The sequence below is a fragment of the Epinephelus lanceolatus genome, chromosome 18 (genome assembly GCF_041903045.1).
Source record: "Epinephelus lanceolatus isolate andai-2023 chromosome 18, ASM4190304v1, whole genome shotgun sequence".
Classification (NCBI taxonomy): Eukaryota; Metazoa; Chordata; class Actinopteri; order Perciformes; family Serranidae; genus Epinephelus; species Epinephelus lanceolatus.
Window position 1 is genome coordinate 43007410 of NC_135751.1, and position 17257 is coordinate 43024666.

The 17257-nt window shown below is 50.5% G+C and overlaps 1 protein-coding gene and 1 non-coding gene across 3 annotated transcripts; both read left to right on the forward strand.

Annotated features, from left to right (window-relative positions):
- The first annotated feature begins 100 nt into the window (after positions 1–100).
- On the forward strand, positions 101–182 carry trnas-uga (transfer RNA serine (anticodon UGA)). Its single transcript has one exon. It is a non-coding gene; the product is annotated as a tRNA-Ser (tRNA).
- Positions 183–2059: 1877 nt separating this feature from the next.
- Positions 2060–16956, forward strand: LOC117268605 (uncharacterized). 2 transcript variants are annotated; one of them, XM_078161164.1, is made up of 10 exons: positions 2060–3957; positions 8676–8737; positions 9068–9172; positions 9312–9440; positions 10016–10155; positions 10264–10432; positions 10844–10972; positions 12127–12262; positions 15634–15884; positions 16685–16956. In XM_078161164.1, the coding sequence occupies exons 1-9, from the start codon at positions 2207–2209 to the stop codon at positions 15860–15862; spliced, it is 2850 nt and encodes a 949-aa protein (XP_078017290.1). In that variant the 5' UTR covers positions 2060–2206; the 3' UTR covers positions 15863–15884; positions 16685–16956. The 2 variants fall into 2 exon arrangements, with proteins under 2 accessions (XP_078017290.1, XP_078017291.1); XM_078161165.1 differs by lacking the exon at positions 9068–9172.
- The last annotated feature ends 301 nt before the right edge of the window (positions 16957–17257 follow it).

The window sequence follows — 17257 nt, forward strand, 5'->3', positions numbered from 1 at the left end:
TCATTTCCAGAGAGAGAATTAAACTGGTCTCAGATCAGGTTGTGTCTCCGCCCCCTCTGACTCAGAGACTCGGAGCTGATCTCAGAGCAGTGTGACAGCAGCTGTGATGGCCGAGTGGTTAAGGCGTTGGACTTGAAATCCAATGGGGTTTCCCCGCGCAGGTTCGAACCCTGCTCGCAGCGACGCACTATGACGCCATTAACGTCATATTTTCATGCGTGTGACGTCAGTCCGCAACGTCTGTTCTCTGGTCAGATCCTCCGTGTTATCATAATAACAATAATACATCAGAAACGTGCTGAGCTTCATGTTGGAATAAAGTCAGTTTAATAAGAACAGATTTAAAGGTCCTCTGACTGAACATCTGCAGTCTGAAGAAGAACATGAGCTCAGGCTGAAAGCTCAGAGATATATTTATGATATAAATGCACAAATATAACTACAAAAATAACTATAAATACAACAAAATTAATAAGGATAAAAACAAAAAATAAATGAACAAATAAAAACAACAAAACATGACGGAAAATAAACAATAATAATAAAACACAAAAATAACTGATTTTATTGTTTAAGATGAGATTAAAGATCTCTTTAATAATGGACACATGTCTGAAACATTATTATATAACTTTAATATTATTCCAGTGTCACAGCTGACCTCTGACCTCTGACCTCTGACTGTGCATATTAATATATGTACTTAATAAAACATGTTACACACTGTGTGTGTTTAACTTCTGATGTGTGACCATCAGTCGTTAACGCACAGAATCTGTCAGTTATTGATAGTTTAGTGATATTTGTATTATTGACCTTCATTTATTGACAAATCTGTCACAGTTTTCTTTTTCTGATGTTTCTGAGCTGCTGAAGCAAGCCAACGTCTCCGATGTCTCATCTCATCTCATCTTATCTTATCTTAACCTACCTTATCTTAACCTATCTCATCTTATCTTGTCGTTTCTTACCTTATCTTAACAGTTTCTCTAAAATGTATGTCATAAATAAATAATTGAATCAAAAATTGATGGGCAGAATAATCACTAATAAAACTTGTTATAATAAAACTTGTTCCCAGCTCCATAATAAGTTGTCAAGCAGATATTCTCGATATGTTATTTAAACATAGAATAGTTTGTCTTGTCTGTTCCCTCTGTCCCTCCCTTTCCCCATACACACAGGAGACAACAGAGTTTTTTCCCACCCGCATCCTGCTTCTAATTGACTCTGACCCTGATGCAACGAGTACTAGCCAATCAGAGGCAGAGCAGGGTAATGTGTTTTTTTCTGGTTAGGAAAACATCAGTCCTGTAACTAAAAGAAAAAAGTTAGATGAGTGCATAAAAAGCAATAATAAACGAAGAATTTGTGAATTCAGGATGATATTTGTTTGTGTGCAAATGTTAATTATCAGAGGTTTACTGTGTATATAATGTACTTAGTGCATCATCTATATTTGATATCCCATCTGTTTTCTAATGTTAATAATGTTAAAGGTGGTTTCACTCCATCTTGTGGATGTAAATTGACGATCTGTCTCCACAGATTGTAAAACCGTGCACACAGTTTATTTAACTTTCTCTCTCCTCGTGGGCCTCCGTAGAAAAGTCACTTGTTCTGGGCTTGTTGTCACAGGCCTGGTTGCTTATTTGTCTCGCGACATCTGGCAACACTGTGTGTGACCCCCTGTAAGTACCGAACGGTCCCTAACTGCCGTTAACGGCGTTCTCAACACGATCACGGAGAGCTGTCACAGCCGGTAGTGACGGAGCTCTCCGGTACCGGGAAGTGTAGATGAGCGGATGGAGGTGTCGGTTTGTCCGTTTATCAATCAGCTGATCGATTATTGATGTCGCCGCTGCGCAGCCGCCCCGCGCGCCCCCCATCATCAGCACATCCGTGTTGTCTCACCGGAGGATGAGTCGGTAGGAGGCTAACAGCTAGCTAACGTCACCGAGCGGCGGCACCGGGCGGGTTTTCTCATGTCGTTTCATGTCCAGCGGAGCCGTTACCGTCACGAACCGGTCCGGAAGTTCCATGGCCGTCGGCCGGTGTTGGGTCGGGCTGCCCGGTGAGCTGAGCGGGGAGGATGCAGCAGCTAGCCACCGTTAGCTCCGCAGCTGTTTATTTATATCGGTGTTATGTAAGAGCGGAGCCCGTTTAGCTCCCGTTAGCTCCCGTTAGCTCCCGTTAGCCTGTCAGGATGAATGACGCGCAACAAGAAATGTCTCCGGACTTCGTCTTGATGCGTCTCGTGTCCGCGGCGGAGTACGACCGGCTGGACGAGCCCGACGACCTGATGTCCGGGGGCGGCGGCTTCGGGCCCGTTAAAGCCGTGCTGGGTCACCACGGCGGCGGGTTTGATCTGGACTCCGGCGGCCCCTCTCCAGGCCTCGGCTCGGCCTCCCCGCACTACAGCTCACCGCTCCCCGGGAAAGGTGAGCTGGACGGCGGGCTGGTGTTGACGCAGGCCCCGCCGGGCTCCGAGGCGCCGCTGTCCCCTCCGCCGCCCGAGGACTTTACCGTAGCGGCGCAGCGGTTTGTGGACTTCCCGGTGCAGCACGGCTCGGGGGCGCACGGGTCGAGGGCGCAGCTGATGGTGTTTCAGAACCTGCTGCGGTCCGGAGACCGGATCCTGGAGTGCGGACTGGAGCAGCCGCCCCCGGGGTTCCTCCAGGAGGAGGCAGAGAGACAGAGACAACAGCTGGACCCCGGATCCGGTCCCGGTCCCGGTACCACAACGGCCTGTCCCGGCCCAGGAGGCGGGAAGGAGCAGAACTCTCAGTGCGTCCCGTCTGCAGAGGAGACCCTGCATCCGCAGCAGCCGCAGCTGCTCCAGTGGCACCCGGTCCTCAGACTGTCCAAGGGGTCTGACGGGTCCCAGACGCCCCAGCAGGACGTCCCGGCTCTGGACTCTGAGTCCGGGTCGGTCCTGTGCCACCGACACCGCCTGCTGACCGATCGGCTGGCCAAGTGGCCCCCGGGCCTGCTGGACCAAGCCCTGCGTCTGGGCCTGTTGGAGCCCAGGAAGAACTACTCCAGCGGGGGGGAGGACCCGGTCCTGGCTCTGGCCCAGAGGCTGGGTCAGCTGGGGGAGGGGAGGGAGGGAGGAGGAGGCGGGGGGGAGGAGATGGTGCTCCCCCTGTCTCGATGCTCCTGTCACAGCGGGGCGGGGGGCATGGGGCCCGGGGAGGACCCGAGTGAGACCAGCGACGCCCTGCTGGTTCTGGAGGGTCTGGGATCTGAGGAGGTGGGGGGGCTGGGGGAGGGAGGGGACAGGGATGGAGGGGGCGCTGAGAAGGGGGAGACAGTGGGTGGAGGGGGGACGTCTGGGGGGGCGGGACCTGTGTTCTCCAGCGGGACTCTGAGCGGTCTGATGCGGCAGGTCCACAGACTGGCGGAGGAGGCGGGGGTCTGCACAGATCAGACCTGCCGGACCTCGCTGGCAGTCCTCGGTGCTGCAGTGTCCCTCCCCCCCTGTGTAGACCCCCATGCACCCATCAGCAGCGCCCCCCTCTGCCCGTACCCCCCTGTCCGCCCTCAGGCCCTCCAGGCGGCGGCAGCCCTCAGCGGCCTCCAGGTCTCCCCTGACCCCCTCCCGTCCTCCGGTCCCGATCCTGCCCACCGCCCCCAGCATCAGCACCAGTCCCGCTCCCAGCCCCAGAGCCGCGCCACCACCCCCAAACTGGGCGTGGCCTCTGGGGGAGCGGGGCGGTCTGCTTCCCCCCTGGTGGTCCTGGAGGGAGGGGGGGAGAAGACGCTGCGGGGGAAGTCCAGGAAAGGGGGGTCCCTGAAAGTCCGGCTCAGCAAGCTGTTCAGGACCAAGAGCTCCAGCGGGGGGTCGGGGGGGCTGCTGGACAAGAGGCCCTCGCTGGCGTCGTCCACCTCGTCAGGCGGGAGTCTGCTGGACGTGTGGGGGTCGACCTGCAGCAACACGGAGCCCGACAGCAGCAGGTGAGAGGGCGGGGGGGTTATCGATTATTGATGATCACTGATGACAGTGAGGATGCTCGTTACCATGACAACAGCTTGTTTTACTGACCTGAGAGCAGCTGAACAGGAACACGTGATCACCTGTTGGTTCCTACCGATCAGTTTGATCAATAATCAGGTCGTTCAATCAAAACTTTGTTCTGTGAAACTCAAACAGCAACACATGAAGTTTACGACTGCAACAAACAAACAAACAGGTGTCGTTCACGCCGCTGTTGCCCCTCATCGTTCTGTATTTTAATTTAATTTAATTTTTTAATTTTATTTCCTTTATTAATCCCCTGAGGGGAAATTCAATGTTTTCACTCTTGCTTGTCAATTACACACAGGTCCGAACACACACATGCACAAACAGGACCTATACATATATGGAGAGATGTCAGAGTGAGGGGGCTGCCCATGACAGGCGCTCCGAGCGGTTGGGGGGTTCAATGCCTTGCTCAAGGGCACCTCGGCAGTGCCCAGGAGGTGAACTGGCACCTCTCCAGCCACCAGTCCACGCTCCATATTTTGGTCCGGACGGGGACTCGAACAGGCGACCCTCCGGTTCCCAACCCAAGTCCCTATGGACTGAGCTTGAAAGGTTTGATGGCAGAATGAGGGGACAGAGTCGTCTCACCTTTGAGCCGCCACAGAAGGAAGTACCCATGGTACTGAGGCGTGAGGTGGGGATGGTGAGGAGTCCAGCAGAGGTTGAGCGGAGGGTGTGGGAGGGGGTGTATTCCTGAAGGAGGTCACAGAGGTAAGTGGGGGCGAGGTGATGGAGAGCTCTGTAGGTGAGGAGAAGGTCTTTGTAGTGGATGCAGTATTGTACAGGGAGCCAGTGAAGGTGGATGAGAACAGGGGTGATGGTATCTCCCAGGCGCACTACATCATCAAACCATGTGATGTTTGGTATTGCCGGATTCAGGAAGCTCTCGACTTTTCAAAAATAACGTCGTTTTTCTTTTATTTATTATGTATTTGGCACCAGAGCAGCCTAAACACACAAAGTCCAAAATCACTATGAGTGGTGACAAGTCATGTCATGCCGTTTCTCGACAGGAAAAGTTAAAGGATTACTCGCGATCTTATGTGGAGCTGTTAGCGGGGACTTAGCTGGTTTATAAAAGGTAAGAGTCTCACTCCTACCACTATTTGTGGCTGAGATATACCGTCTAGAAAGTGGGATCATAACTTTCACGTTTCATATGGCTTTATTTGGTGATATTTTATGGTGTTTCTGTGTCATAAACAACATCAGCTATCATAATCACACCTGATTTCAATAAGGTACAATGTTTGAAGCTGGCTGAGTGTTGTTTGATCACTGATAGGACTGTTTTGAAGCAGAGTAACCCACTTGTCATTTGGAGCTCCGCCTGGATCTTTTCATGGTAAAAACACTGTAGAATGGTCATACTTTGAGCAGTCTTCTTCAAATTTGAAACAAGTGTTCATTGATAGTGTGCCTACAGCCCCACAGTGTCATTTACCTGCTCAGATGAAGCCACAGACAGTTATTCATCCTGAAACACATTTTTTATTTTATTTTAGGCAAAATCTTCAACTTTTTACTGACTTCAGAGGCCCATTACTCTGTCTCTGTATCACCTAGAGTGTTTCTGACACTTTCACAAGAAACTTCAGAGAGTTTTCTTTCTGGCAAGACCTCATGCATGCATGTAGTCAGAGCGGTTCAGAAGCTACAGTCATTTTAATGTGGATATGTCATTTTAGGTGTTTCTGCTACAAAATGGGGGTGGAGAACAGTACAAGAGGTTTTAAAGAACAAAATCCAGGTTTTCCTTCTGTCCATTCCTCCCTCCTTCTTGCTCCCTCCCTTCTTCCTCCCTCCTTCCTTCCTTCCCTGTTTTGTAGTTAGTAACTAAGGTGCTTTTGGGAAAATGTCGGAGTAACAAGAGACAGTTGACCGAAATATAAAAACTCAGATACTGTATTATTATAATTATTGTTTCAGCACCACACTGTGAGTGTATTTATTTGTATCTCAGCTCCTCAGCGGACAGGAAATAGATCCTCTATCTGTTCCTGTTTCTCAGTCCAGCTGGTCTCAGGTCAGATCTAAAAATAAAACAGCAGAACAAACTTCAGACGACTCCTGCACAACTTTTTCTCACTGTTGTCATGACGATAAGCATCCTCGCTGCTCGGGGGAGAGACAGAGAGAGATGAGGCGTTGCCACGGCCACGGCTTTGTTTGACTCGACACTTCCTGATGAAGCAGAGCCCGTAACCATGGCAACAGTGTTTGGATTTTAGTGAAGCGATGAAAAAGGTGTCTGAACGCTCAGGTGTGTGTGTGACAGGTGTGGCGACCAGTCTTACCTGTCACAAGCTTGTTACCATGGAAAAAAGGAAGGGTTTTATTTGACAAAGTTTGTAAGAGACTCAGATCACAGAGGAGATGAAGAGACTTTAAACACCTCCTCCTCTTCATCACTCAGTGAGAACATGTTCAGTGTGACGTCTCATCACGTCGTAGATTTTAAAAACTCTTCAATGATTGGAAGTAAACAAATGTGATGAAATAGATTTGATTCTGTTTCCTGATGGAAGCGTTCGTCTCACATGATGTGTTCAAGAACCGTGGGAAATGTGAAACTCTGATATAGGGCTGAAACGATTAGTCGATTAATCGATGACTAATCAACTATTAAAATAATTGGTGACAATTTTAATAGTCGACTAATCAGTTTGAGTCATTTTTCATAGAAAAGTACCCAAAATACTCTGATTGCAGCTTCTTACGTTCAGATATTGGCAGCTTTACACACTCTCCCATGACGGTGAACTCAAACCCTTTGGTATGAGTATGAAACAAGACATTAGATGACATCATTTTGGGGTTTGGGAGAGACAGACCGACATTTTTCAACATTTTAACACATTTTTTGATAAAACGATGAGTCGACTAATCAAAGAAATAATCGACAGATTAGTCGACAGTGAAAATAATGGTTAGCTGCAGCCCTGCTGATGATAATTTCTGTTTTTCTGTCCTCAGTTTCTGGCTGAGATACATGATGTCATTTTGGTGGCTGTTAAAGAAAACATGTTGTGTAAACATTAGCGAAATCTGGTGTTAAAATAAATCCAACATACAACCATTTAAATCTGTGTGCGCCTCCCCTGAGCAGAAATACGTCCCTGCCCGGTGCTGAAAAATCATTTGACAAGCCGATGATGTCATATCTGACAGTATAACGACATCATCATCACCTGACGTGTCTCAAACTGTCGACTGTTGCAAATTAGCAGCGGGTTTATCGGGCAGCTGAGTGAAGTGGAGCCTGCGGAGGAAACACCGGGACCGTCTGGATGTAATAGTCCGTGGAGGTGCTGTGGTGCTCGGCTGCACAGATAGGAAACCCCTCGGCTGACAGGATGTACCACTCTCTCACTCCGCTCTCTCTCACGCAGGCGCAGAACGTACGTGCTACTTGGCCGTCGGATGTAGTCCGTGTAGTGTGTTCAAATGCAACTGACACAGGGTGACGTGAGGCGACGTAGATGACGCAACAGTTGGCTTTCATCACCGCTAGTTCTTTGATGTCGGTTTGGTGTGTCTGCACCTTAACAGAAACACCTGACTGCAGTCACTCAGAGGACGTGTGACGCTGTTTATCTGAGCGACGAGATGCAGCTGAATGTTCACAGAATATTCCAGCACATCTGAATGATGATTTTCCTTCTGAGCTGAAATGAAGATTTTATTAATATTCCTGTTTCCAGACTCTGACCACAGGCTGATGATGAGACGTTCAGGGTCCCCACAGTCATGAGATAACTGGGAAAATTATTATAGAAAAACTTCTTTTCAGGCCTGGAAATGGTTTAAATTATGGTCATTATGTGAAACATGTTGTGTTTATATCTGGTGCTGCGCTGCGTGACTGTTTGGATGTTCAGTTTTCTAAAAGAGGCGTGGCCTGTACTGCCTTAATATGCACATTCAGCACATCCAATGCATCAAAACATTGTTTTCTAGTTGGAGCCGCGCCTCGTTTTCAAACTGTATGGTTTGACTAAAATGAACAATGACACCAATATAGTCCACGATGAGCAGCGCTAAAATCAACCTGCGTAGTTGTCCCTCCATTGTGACATTAGAAAGTGTCACATTTATCTTGCAAGTGTACTCTTCTTAAACGTTTGCTTTACTTCCTGGATTTTTCCCACATGGAAATTCTGACCAATCAAGAGCAGCTTTCTCACACAAGGCATTTGATCTGGTCCTCTTGTAAATGCTGCCGTGAGAACACCAACCAACTCTAGGCAATTATACAACTTTGGAACAACATGAGTCCCTGATTCAGACCAGAGGAGACCACTCTAGGGCTGACAGCAGCCTCAGACCACCTGAGATAATATCTGGGGGTTTGTTCAGGCGTCTGCTCTCAGACGATCTCACAGATGGAGACTCTGGATGTGGAGGTCCTGAGCTGATTGGATGTACCGCCAAACTCACAGAAACACATTGGAGAGGTCTCGTGGTGTGACGTGAACACTGAGCACAGTCAACATGTGAACGACACGCTCCCTCTGTGTCGCTGTGTGACTGTTTGTTCAGTGTTTAATGAAGGACGTCGACCTAAAACACGAAACAGACGTGTCCCAACGCTGGTGATGATGATGATGATGATGATGCAGTGTCTCTCTGTGTTTGTCTCCCTCAGGCTGCAGGTGTCCAGACCTCACAGTGCCTTCTCTCCGGTGCCCTTCACACCTGCTTTCACCGGTAACAACACACCTGTCACTGTGTGTGTGTGTGTGTGTGTGTGTGTGTGTGTCTGTGTGTCTGTGTGTTTGCTGCTTTGTGTTTTCTTGTCCTTCATTCAAAATAAAATCCACCTTAAGAGACGGCTTCAGTCCGCCTTAAAACCACCTGCCTTCCTTCATGTTTAATAAAAACAATAATAATGATTTTAATAGTTCAGTTGTGTAAAATGAGCTCTGCAGTGTTTGGATGTGTCCATGTGGGGGCGCTGCTGCTTCTGATGAACACTAACACTCCTCTGCCCTAACACACTGTGTGTGTGTGTGTGTGTGTGTGTGTGTGTGTGTCCAGGTGAGACGGTGTCTCTGGTTGATGTGGATATTTCTCGGAGGGGGGTGAACTCTCTCCACCCCCCGACTCCTCCTCCTCCTCCCAGACGGAGCCTCAGTCTGCTCGGTACTCCTCTTCCTCTTCTTCTTCCTCCTCTCTCAGTTGTCACTTCCTCTGTGTGTGTGTGTGTGTTTGTGTGTTTGTGGTGTGTCCCTCTGCAGGTGAGTCTCAGGTGTGGACTCTCATGTCTCTCTGTGTCTTGTAGATGATTTCGGGGGTCCTCCTCAGCAGCACGCTCCCTTCAGTGTGGGGGCGTCCATGCAGTCGCTGCCGCCCCGCCCGCTGGCCCTGCCCCCCTCCATCAGCACCATCCAACACAGCCTGAGCCTCAACGGTAACACACACACACACACACACACACACACACACACACACACGCTGTCTGAACGTTAACGGCCTAAAAACTGTGAATGCTGACATCATTCAGTCATTCTGATGTCAGGTGATGATGTCATTGTTTTGGATACTTTCAGAGACACATCATGACATCACCTGCCAAACTGACAGCTCTGTTACTATGGTTACAAACAGTTAAAGGTCCAAACACACTAAACTGACACCAGAGAGATGACAGCAACCTCCCAACACACCTCCTGCTGTGTCACCTCACGCCATCATGTCTCGGCTGAAATGTTGCACCTGAACGCACCACAGAGACTCCAGCTGACGGCCAATCAGCTCGTCCGTTCTGCTCCTGCTGAGAGGAAATAAGTCTCCACAGCAGCAGATGGCGGTCGTCTGTATTCATGACTGAAAAAGGGAAACAGGAAGAGCGTTTTGATGCTAGTTAGCCAGTTAGCACATGAACAACACAGTCAGAGCAGATTTACCGTGCGCCAGTGAACAATAACACAAACCATCAGTTTGGCGGCGTCACTGTTGACTCACCTGATGCTTCCTGTTGATCAGACACCTTCCTGAGAGGGTTACCGAGGCCCATCCCTCTGCGTCCCGACGGTCAGCACCCCCCTCCCAGACTCGCCCCTCGCTGCCCCCTCAGTCGACCCGACGCCGGCAGCTTCGCCACCAGCCTGAGAGAACTGGAGAAGGTGGGGTCAGAGTCACACACACGAGTCATAGCTGTAGTGATGAGGGGGAGGAGCTAACCTGTGTGTGTGTGTGTGTGTGTGTGTGTGTGTGTGTGTGTTTGTGTTCAGTGTGGCTGGTACTGGGGACCGATGAACTGGGAGGACGCGGAGATGAAGCTGAAGGGAAAACCAGACGGATCGTTTCTGGTTCGAGACAGTTCGGACCCTCGATACATCCTGAGTCTGAGCTTCAGGTCGCAGGGAGTCACACACCACACGCGCATGGAGCACTACAGAGGTAACACACACACACGCACACACACTCTTATACTTCTGTCTTTGTGAGGACCCTCATTGACATAATGCGTTCCCCAGCCCTTCACCCTGACGCCGGGGTCAGACTACGTGGCACTCATTGGCGTTCACGATCCTCGCTGACGCCGTTTAACGGCCATGTTGGGCTGATACTGTGTAGTCTCAACCCGGCGTCACCTAAACCTGATTGTTCCCTGAACCCTGACACCAGGTCTGACCCCTGTAACAGGCCTTTAAAGAGAGGAACGGCCAAAATGTCCTCACTAATGTATTTATGTTGGTCCTCACTGTGTAACATGTACAGGTACCCACCAACACACACACGCGCGCACACATCTGACACACTGTGTGTGTGTGTGTGTGTGTGTGTGTGTGTGTGTGTGTCCTGCTGCAGGGACCTTCAGTCTGTGGTGTCACCCTAAGTTTGAGGACCGCTGTCACTCTGTGGTGGAGTTCATAGAACGAGCCATCATGCACTCCAAGAACGGAAAGTTCCTCTACTTCCTGCGCTCCAGAGTCCCTGGTAACCAGCCAATCAGCTCTCACTTGTCTGTCTGTCTCTACCTGTCTGTCTGACTACCTGTCTGTCGGTCTCCACCTGTCTGTCTGTCTGTCTGTCTGTCTGTCTCCACCTGTCTGTCTGTGTTCATCTCTCTGTCTCCACCTGTCTGTCTGTCTCCACCTGTCTGTCTGTGTTCATCTCTCTGTCTCCACCTGTCTGTCTTCACCTGTCTGTCTGTCTGTCTCCACCTGTCTGTCTTCATCTGTCTGTCTCCATGTGTCTGTCTGACTCTACCTGTCTGTCTGTCTCCACCTGTCTGTCTCCATCTGTCTGTCTGTCTCCACCTGTCTGTCTCCACCTGTCTGTCTTCATCTGTTTGTCTCCATCTGTCTGTCTGACTCTACCTGTCTGTCTGTCTCCACCTGTCTGTCTGTCTTCATCTGTCTGTCTCTACCTGCCTGTCTCCATCTATCTATCTGTCTGTCTGTCTTCATCTGTCTGTCTCTACCTGTCTGTCTGTCTGTCTCCACCTGTCTGTCTGACTACCTGTCTGTCGGTCTCCACCTGTCTGTCTGTCTCCACCTGTCTGTCTGTCTGTCTGTCTGTCTGTCACCATCTGTCTGTCTTCACCTGTCTGTCACCATCTGTCTGTCTCCACTTGTCTCTGTCTGTCTGTCTGTCTTCATCTGTCTGTCTGTCTGTCTCCACCTGTCTGTCTTCACCTGTCTGTCTGTCACCATCTGTCTGTCTCTACCTGTCTGTCTGTCTTCACCTGTCTGTCTGTCTGTCTGTCTGTCTGTCACCATCTGTCTGTCTTCACCTGTCTGTCACCATCTGTCTGTCTCCACTTGTCTCTGTCTGTCTGTCTGTCTTCATCTGTCTGTCTGTCTGTCTCCACCTGTCTGTCTTCACCTGTCTGTCTGTCACCATCTGTCTGTCTCTACCTGTCTGTCTTCATCTGTCTGTCTGTCTGTCTCCACCTGTCTGTCTGTCTGTCTCCACCTCCAGGTTGTGTTGATGTAGTTTTTTCAGTTTCTTTTATAAAATATATTTAAATATTTAAATGTTGTTTGAAACGACTCAAATGAAACAGAAAACAACAAATGATTTTACATCGTCTTTATTTTATTGATTTATTAACTGCTGTTTAATGAAATGTTGGTACCTGTCTTCAGGTCTGCCCCCGACCCCGGTCCAGCTCCTGTACCCGGTCTCCAGGTTCAGCAGTGTTAAATCTCTGCAGCATCTCTGTCGCTTCTGCATCAGACAGCTGGTTCGGATCGACCACATCCAGGAGCTGCCGCTGCCCACGTGAGTCCACGCCACTGGCCGCATGGCAACCCTTAGTGACATCACACCTCACCACACAATCTGAAATCATTTATGAATCTTAAAATCAAGTCTGGATTGTCAGAGAAGAAGAAATGACGAGCACAAACTTTGGTTCCTGTCCACAGTTGTAGTCGTGGGCTTCCTGTCAGCTGATGAAACATCAAAACATTAGAAACTAAATCCAACAAAAGCCACGTTTCCACAGAGCGGTCGGTTCAGTCGCACTGTTTCTGTTCCCACAGTGAAAAGTTGTGGATGGTACCAACTAGGGTTGTCACGATGCTAAAATTTCAAACCCCCCAAAATAAATAACAATCTGTCCATACAAATGTATTTATCTACAGCCCTGTTTATTTTCTGTGCTTCTGGTGAACTGGCACCATATTTTCATTGCTGATCAAATAGAGTTGGTAGTTTAGGCTCAGGAGGCTCCTGTTTCTACCTCACTGTGTGATCAGAGAACCAGGGGTTACGGGAGAAACCAAAAGTTTCAGCTTCAATCTGTGACTTTACAGTTAACATAACTTTCAGACACACATAATTGTGTTGTCCTGTTAAACTAACACTGTCTGTTAATGTTACAGACGGGCAGGACTGATAAAGTTTTCTGCTTAGCTCCCACATTAACGTTACAAGTTATATTTTAGTTTGATGCTGGCGACACCAGCTGCTCAGCTGCTAGTGAGGGGAGGGGCTGTACCTGCCGTCTGCAGCGTGCTGTGTTCACTTCACTAAATATTACCAAAGAGCGCTTTTTCCTTTATCATTTTTGACCCAAACTGGCTGCTCTGATCCTCCTGCAGCCGCGCTGGCCATATTACAGCAACAGAAATGTGTGCATGCATGCACAGCGACAACAACAAGCCGGGTTGCAGCGAGGGCTCTGTGCCTGCCAGACGCTGCCTGCACAGCGCGTGTCCGTCGGACCCGTCGCACGCACCCGACAGGCGCTGAGGTGGCGTGCACTGTTAGTACTGATACTTTTGTCAATTAGTATTGTATCCGGATACAGTGTTTGAGTATCAATACTTTTCAGAGTATTTATACTTTTGACAACCCTAGTACCAACACAACCGTTCCTTACCGTCCCCATGTTTGGTCCCCCTCAGTTGGGGTAAAATCATCGACCCACTGAGGACTGAATTTTAAAATCAGAGTCAAACGTGTAAACCATAGGCTGATCCTGTGTGACCACTGCACCAGGAGGAACCCAGGGCCCTCTGCACCAGGAGGAACCCAGGGCCCTCTGCACCAGGAGGAACCCAGGGCCCTCTGCACCAGGAGGAACCCAGGGCCCTCTGCACCAGGAGGAACCCAGGGCCCTCTGCACCAGGAGGAACCCAGGGCCCTCTGCACCAGGAGGAACCCAGGGCCCTCTGCACCAGGAGGAACCCAGGGCCCTCTGCACCAGGAGGAACCCAGGGCCCTCTGCACCAGGAGGAACCAAGGGCCCTCTGCACCAGGAGGAACCCAGGGCCCTCTGCACCAGGAGGAACCCAGGGCCCTCTGCACCAGGAGGAACCCAGGGCCCTCTGCACCAGGAGGAACCCAGGGCCCTCTGCACCAGGAGGAACCCAGGGCCCTCTGCACCAGGAGGAACCCAGGGCCCTCTGCACCAGGAGGAACCCAGGGCCCTCTGCACCAGGAGGAACCAAGGGCCCTCTGCACCAGGAGGAACCCAGGGCCCTCTGCACCAGGAGGAACCCAGAGCCCTCTGCACCAGGAGGAACCCAGAGCCCTCTGCACCAGGAGGAACCCAGGGCCCTCTGCACCAGGAGGAACCCAGAGCCCTCTGCACCAGGAGGAACCCAGGGCCCTCTGCACCAGGAGGAACCCAGGGCCCTCTGCACCAGGAGGAACCCAGGGCCCTCTGCACCAGGAGGAACCCAGGGCCCTCTGCACCAGGAGGAACCCAGGGCCCTCTGCACCAGGAGGAACCCAGGGCCCTCTGCACCAGGAGGAACCAAGGGCCCTCTGCACCAGGAGGAACCCAGGGCCCTCTGCACCAGGAGGAACCCAGAGCCCTCTGCACCAGGAGGAACCCAGAGCCCTCTGCACCAGGAGGAACCCAGAGCCCTCTGCACCAGGAGGAACCCAGGGCCCTCTGCACCAGGAGGAACCCAGGGCTCTCTGCACCAGGAGGAACCCAGGGCCCTCTGCACCAGGAGGAACCCAGGGCCCTGCTGCACCAGGAGGAACCCAGGGCCCTCTGCACCAGGAGGAACCCAGGGCCCTCTGCACCAGGAGGAACCCAGGGCCCACTGCACCAGGAGGAACCCAGGGCCCTCTGCACCAGGAGGAACCCAGAGCCCTGCTGCACCAGGAGGAACCCAGGGCCCTCTGCACCAGGGGGAACCCAGGGCCCTCTGCACCAGGAGGAACCCAGGGCCCTCTGCACCAGGGGGAACCCAGGGCCCTCTGCACCAGGAGGAACCCAGGGCCCTCTGCACCAGGAGGAACCCAGGGCCCTCTGCACCAGGAGGAACCCAGGGCCCTCTGCACCAGGAGGAACCCTAACCCTCTGCACCAGGAGGAACCCAGAGCCCTCTGCACCAGGAGGAACCCAGGGCCCTCTGCACCAGGAGGAACCCAGGGCCCTCTGCACCAGGAGGAACCCAGAGCCCTCTGCACCAGGAGGAACCCAGGGCCCTCTGCACCAGGAGGAACCCAGGGCCCTCTGCACCAGGAGGAACCCAGAGCCCTCTGCACCAGGAGGAACCCAGGGCCCTCTGCACCAGGAGGAACCAAGGGCCCTCTGCACCAGGAGGAACCCAGGGCCCTCTGCACCAGGAGGAACCCAGAGCCCTCTGCACCAGGAGGAACCAAGGGCCCTCTGCACCAGGAGGAACCCAGAGCCCTCTGCACCAGGAGGAACCCAGAGCCCTCTGCACCAGGAGGAACCCAGAGCCCTCTGCACCAGGAGGAACCCAGGGCCCTCTGCACCAGGAGGAACCAAGGGCCCTCTGCACCAGGAGGAACCCAGGGCCCTCTGCACCAGGAGGAACCCAGGGCCCTCTGCACCAGGAGGAACCCAGGGCCCACTGCACCAGGAGGAACCCAGGGCCCTCTGCACCAGGAGGAACCCAGGGCCCTCTGCACCAGGAGGAACCCAGGGCCCTCTGCACCAGGAGGAACCCAGGGCCCACTGCACCAGGAGGAACCCAGGGCTCTCTGCACCAGGAGGAACCCAGGGCCCTCTGCACCAGCTGAAACTGATTCACAATCACGTCATTGATCTCCCTGAAGTTTAACTGACTTCCTGTTACACTGTGACCATTAATGTTCCCCTCAGTTTTAAGGCAGTGTCTTTTGAACATGTTGGTGTTTGACACCATCTGCTCTCTCCTCAGGCCTCTGATCTCCTACCTGAGGAAGTTTTATTACTACGACCCTGAAGAGGAGATCAGTCAGTCCCTGAAGGAGAGAGGACCAGAGCCCAGCCACCACACGGGGGTCCGGTCAGATGTCCAACCAGGGGTCCAGCTGGTGGTCCAGCCAGTGGTCCAGCCAGATATTCAGCCGGTGGTCCAGCCAGATATTCAGCTGGGGGTCCAATCGGGGGTCCAGTCTCAAACGTAGCACTGGAGCCTCAGAGGACAATGTGAGTTACAGATTTAACATCATCATCTTCACTGTCATTAATTAACAAAGCATTTTGACTGTAGTAATTAATCAGAGGGTTAAATGAGATCAATAAATGAGATATCTCTTAGTTTAAAATATTAATATTTATAACACTGACAGGATGTGACAGACGTCTCTGATTCATTTTAACTGGGAGAAAATCATTTTCAAGATGTCATCAGTGTAGTTTGGAGCAGTTAGGTAGATAGTTCGTTAGTTCATTAGATAGATAGTTAATTAGTTAGATAGTTATTTAGATAGATAGTTAGTTAGATAGATAGTTAATTAGTTAGATAGTTATTTAGATAGATAGTTAGTTAGATAGATAGTTAATTAATTAGTTCATTAAATAGTTAGTTCATAAGTGAGTTAGTTCGTTACATAGATAGATAGATAGTTAGTTTGTTAGTTAGATGGTTAGTTCGTAAATGAGTTAGTTTGTTAGTTAGTTCATTAGTTAGTTAGTTAGTTAATTAATTAGTTAATTAGTTAGATATTTCGTTAGTTAGTTAGATAATTAGATAGTTCGTTAGATAGTTAGATATTTCGTTAGTTAGTTTGTTAGATAGTTACTTTGTTCGTTAGTTAGATAGACAGACAGACAGTTACAAATTCTCACTAGAGCACCAAATGTGGATTAATTTGCCACTGAAACTAGTCCAAGCAGCTGTTTAATGACATTAACAAGACATTTTAATGAAAACTTAAATTATACTTAATAAGATTTTTGTTGATAAATGAAATAATGAAACCCTTTCTTTTCTCTCTCTCCTGCAGTCCTTTTCTTTTCTTCGTCTTCTCTTTGTTTTTCGGACACTTGATCAGCTGATTGAAGGACGCTCAAACTTTCAAACTGGACTCACAGACTTGCAGCCAATCAGCTCCCTGCGCTCAGTCCTGTATCCAGGCGGGTTTCAGATGATCCACCCTCCTCCGAGCGCTCTGACGGGGGAGGGACAGGGGATGTGGGGACTCCGCCTCTCTCTTGATGTCATCACTGAGCAGCTGGACTATCACTGTTAGCGAAGACGCTTAATAAAAAAAACAAAGAACCTCAGCGTGAGGAAACATTTAGTCGCCTTTAGGATCCTTTAACTTCCAACACAAACATGAGACCAGTATTTAACAGTAACGCCGGCGGTCTGTGTCCGTGTGGTGCGTCACTAACTTCAACTCATGGTCAGATTCAGCACAATGAGTCCACACTGCAACAAAATAATCTCAACTCGCGGAGCTTTTGACCATGTTCAGTGATGATGGTGAGATCTGTGCATAAAGCTCTGATCACAACAGGAAGTAACAGTTCATCCACACAGCAGCAGAGCTGGTCAGTGACAAGGTTAAAAAGAG

Excerpts from the sequence above, each read along its gene's own strand:
- LOC117268605 (XM_078161164.1), top strand. The coding sequence starts at position 2,207 with ATGAATGACGCGCAACAAGAAATGTCTCCGGACTTCGTCTTGATGCGT. Across the intron at positions 8,738-9,067 it reads CTTCACACCTGCTTTCACCG|GTGAGACGGTGTCTCTGGTT; the intron begins GTAACAACACAC and ends GTGTGTGTCCAG. Across the intron at positions 10,973-12,126 it reads CCTGCGCTCCAGAGTCCCTG|GTCTGCCCCCGACCCCGGTC; the intron begins GTAACCAGCCAA and ends ACCTGTCTTCAG.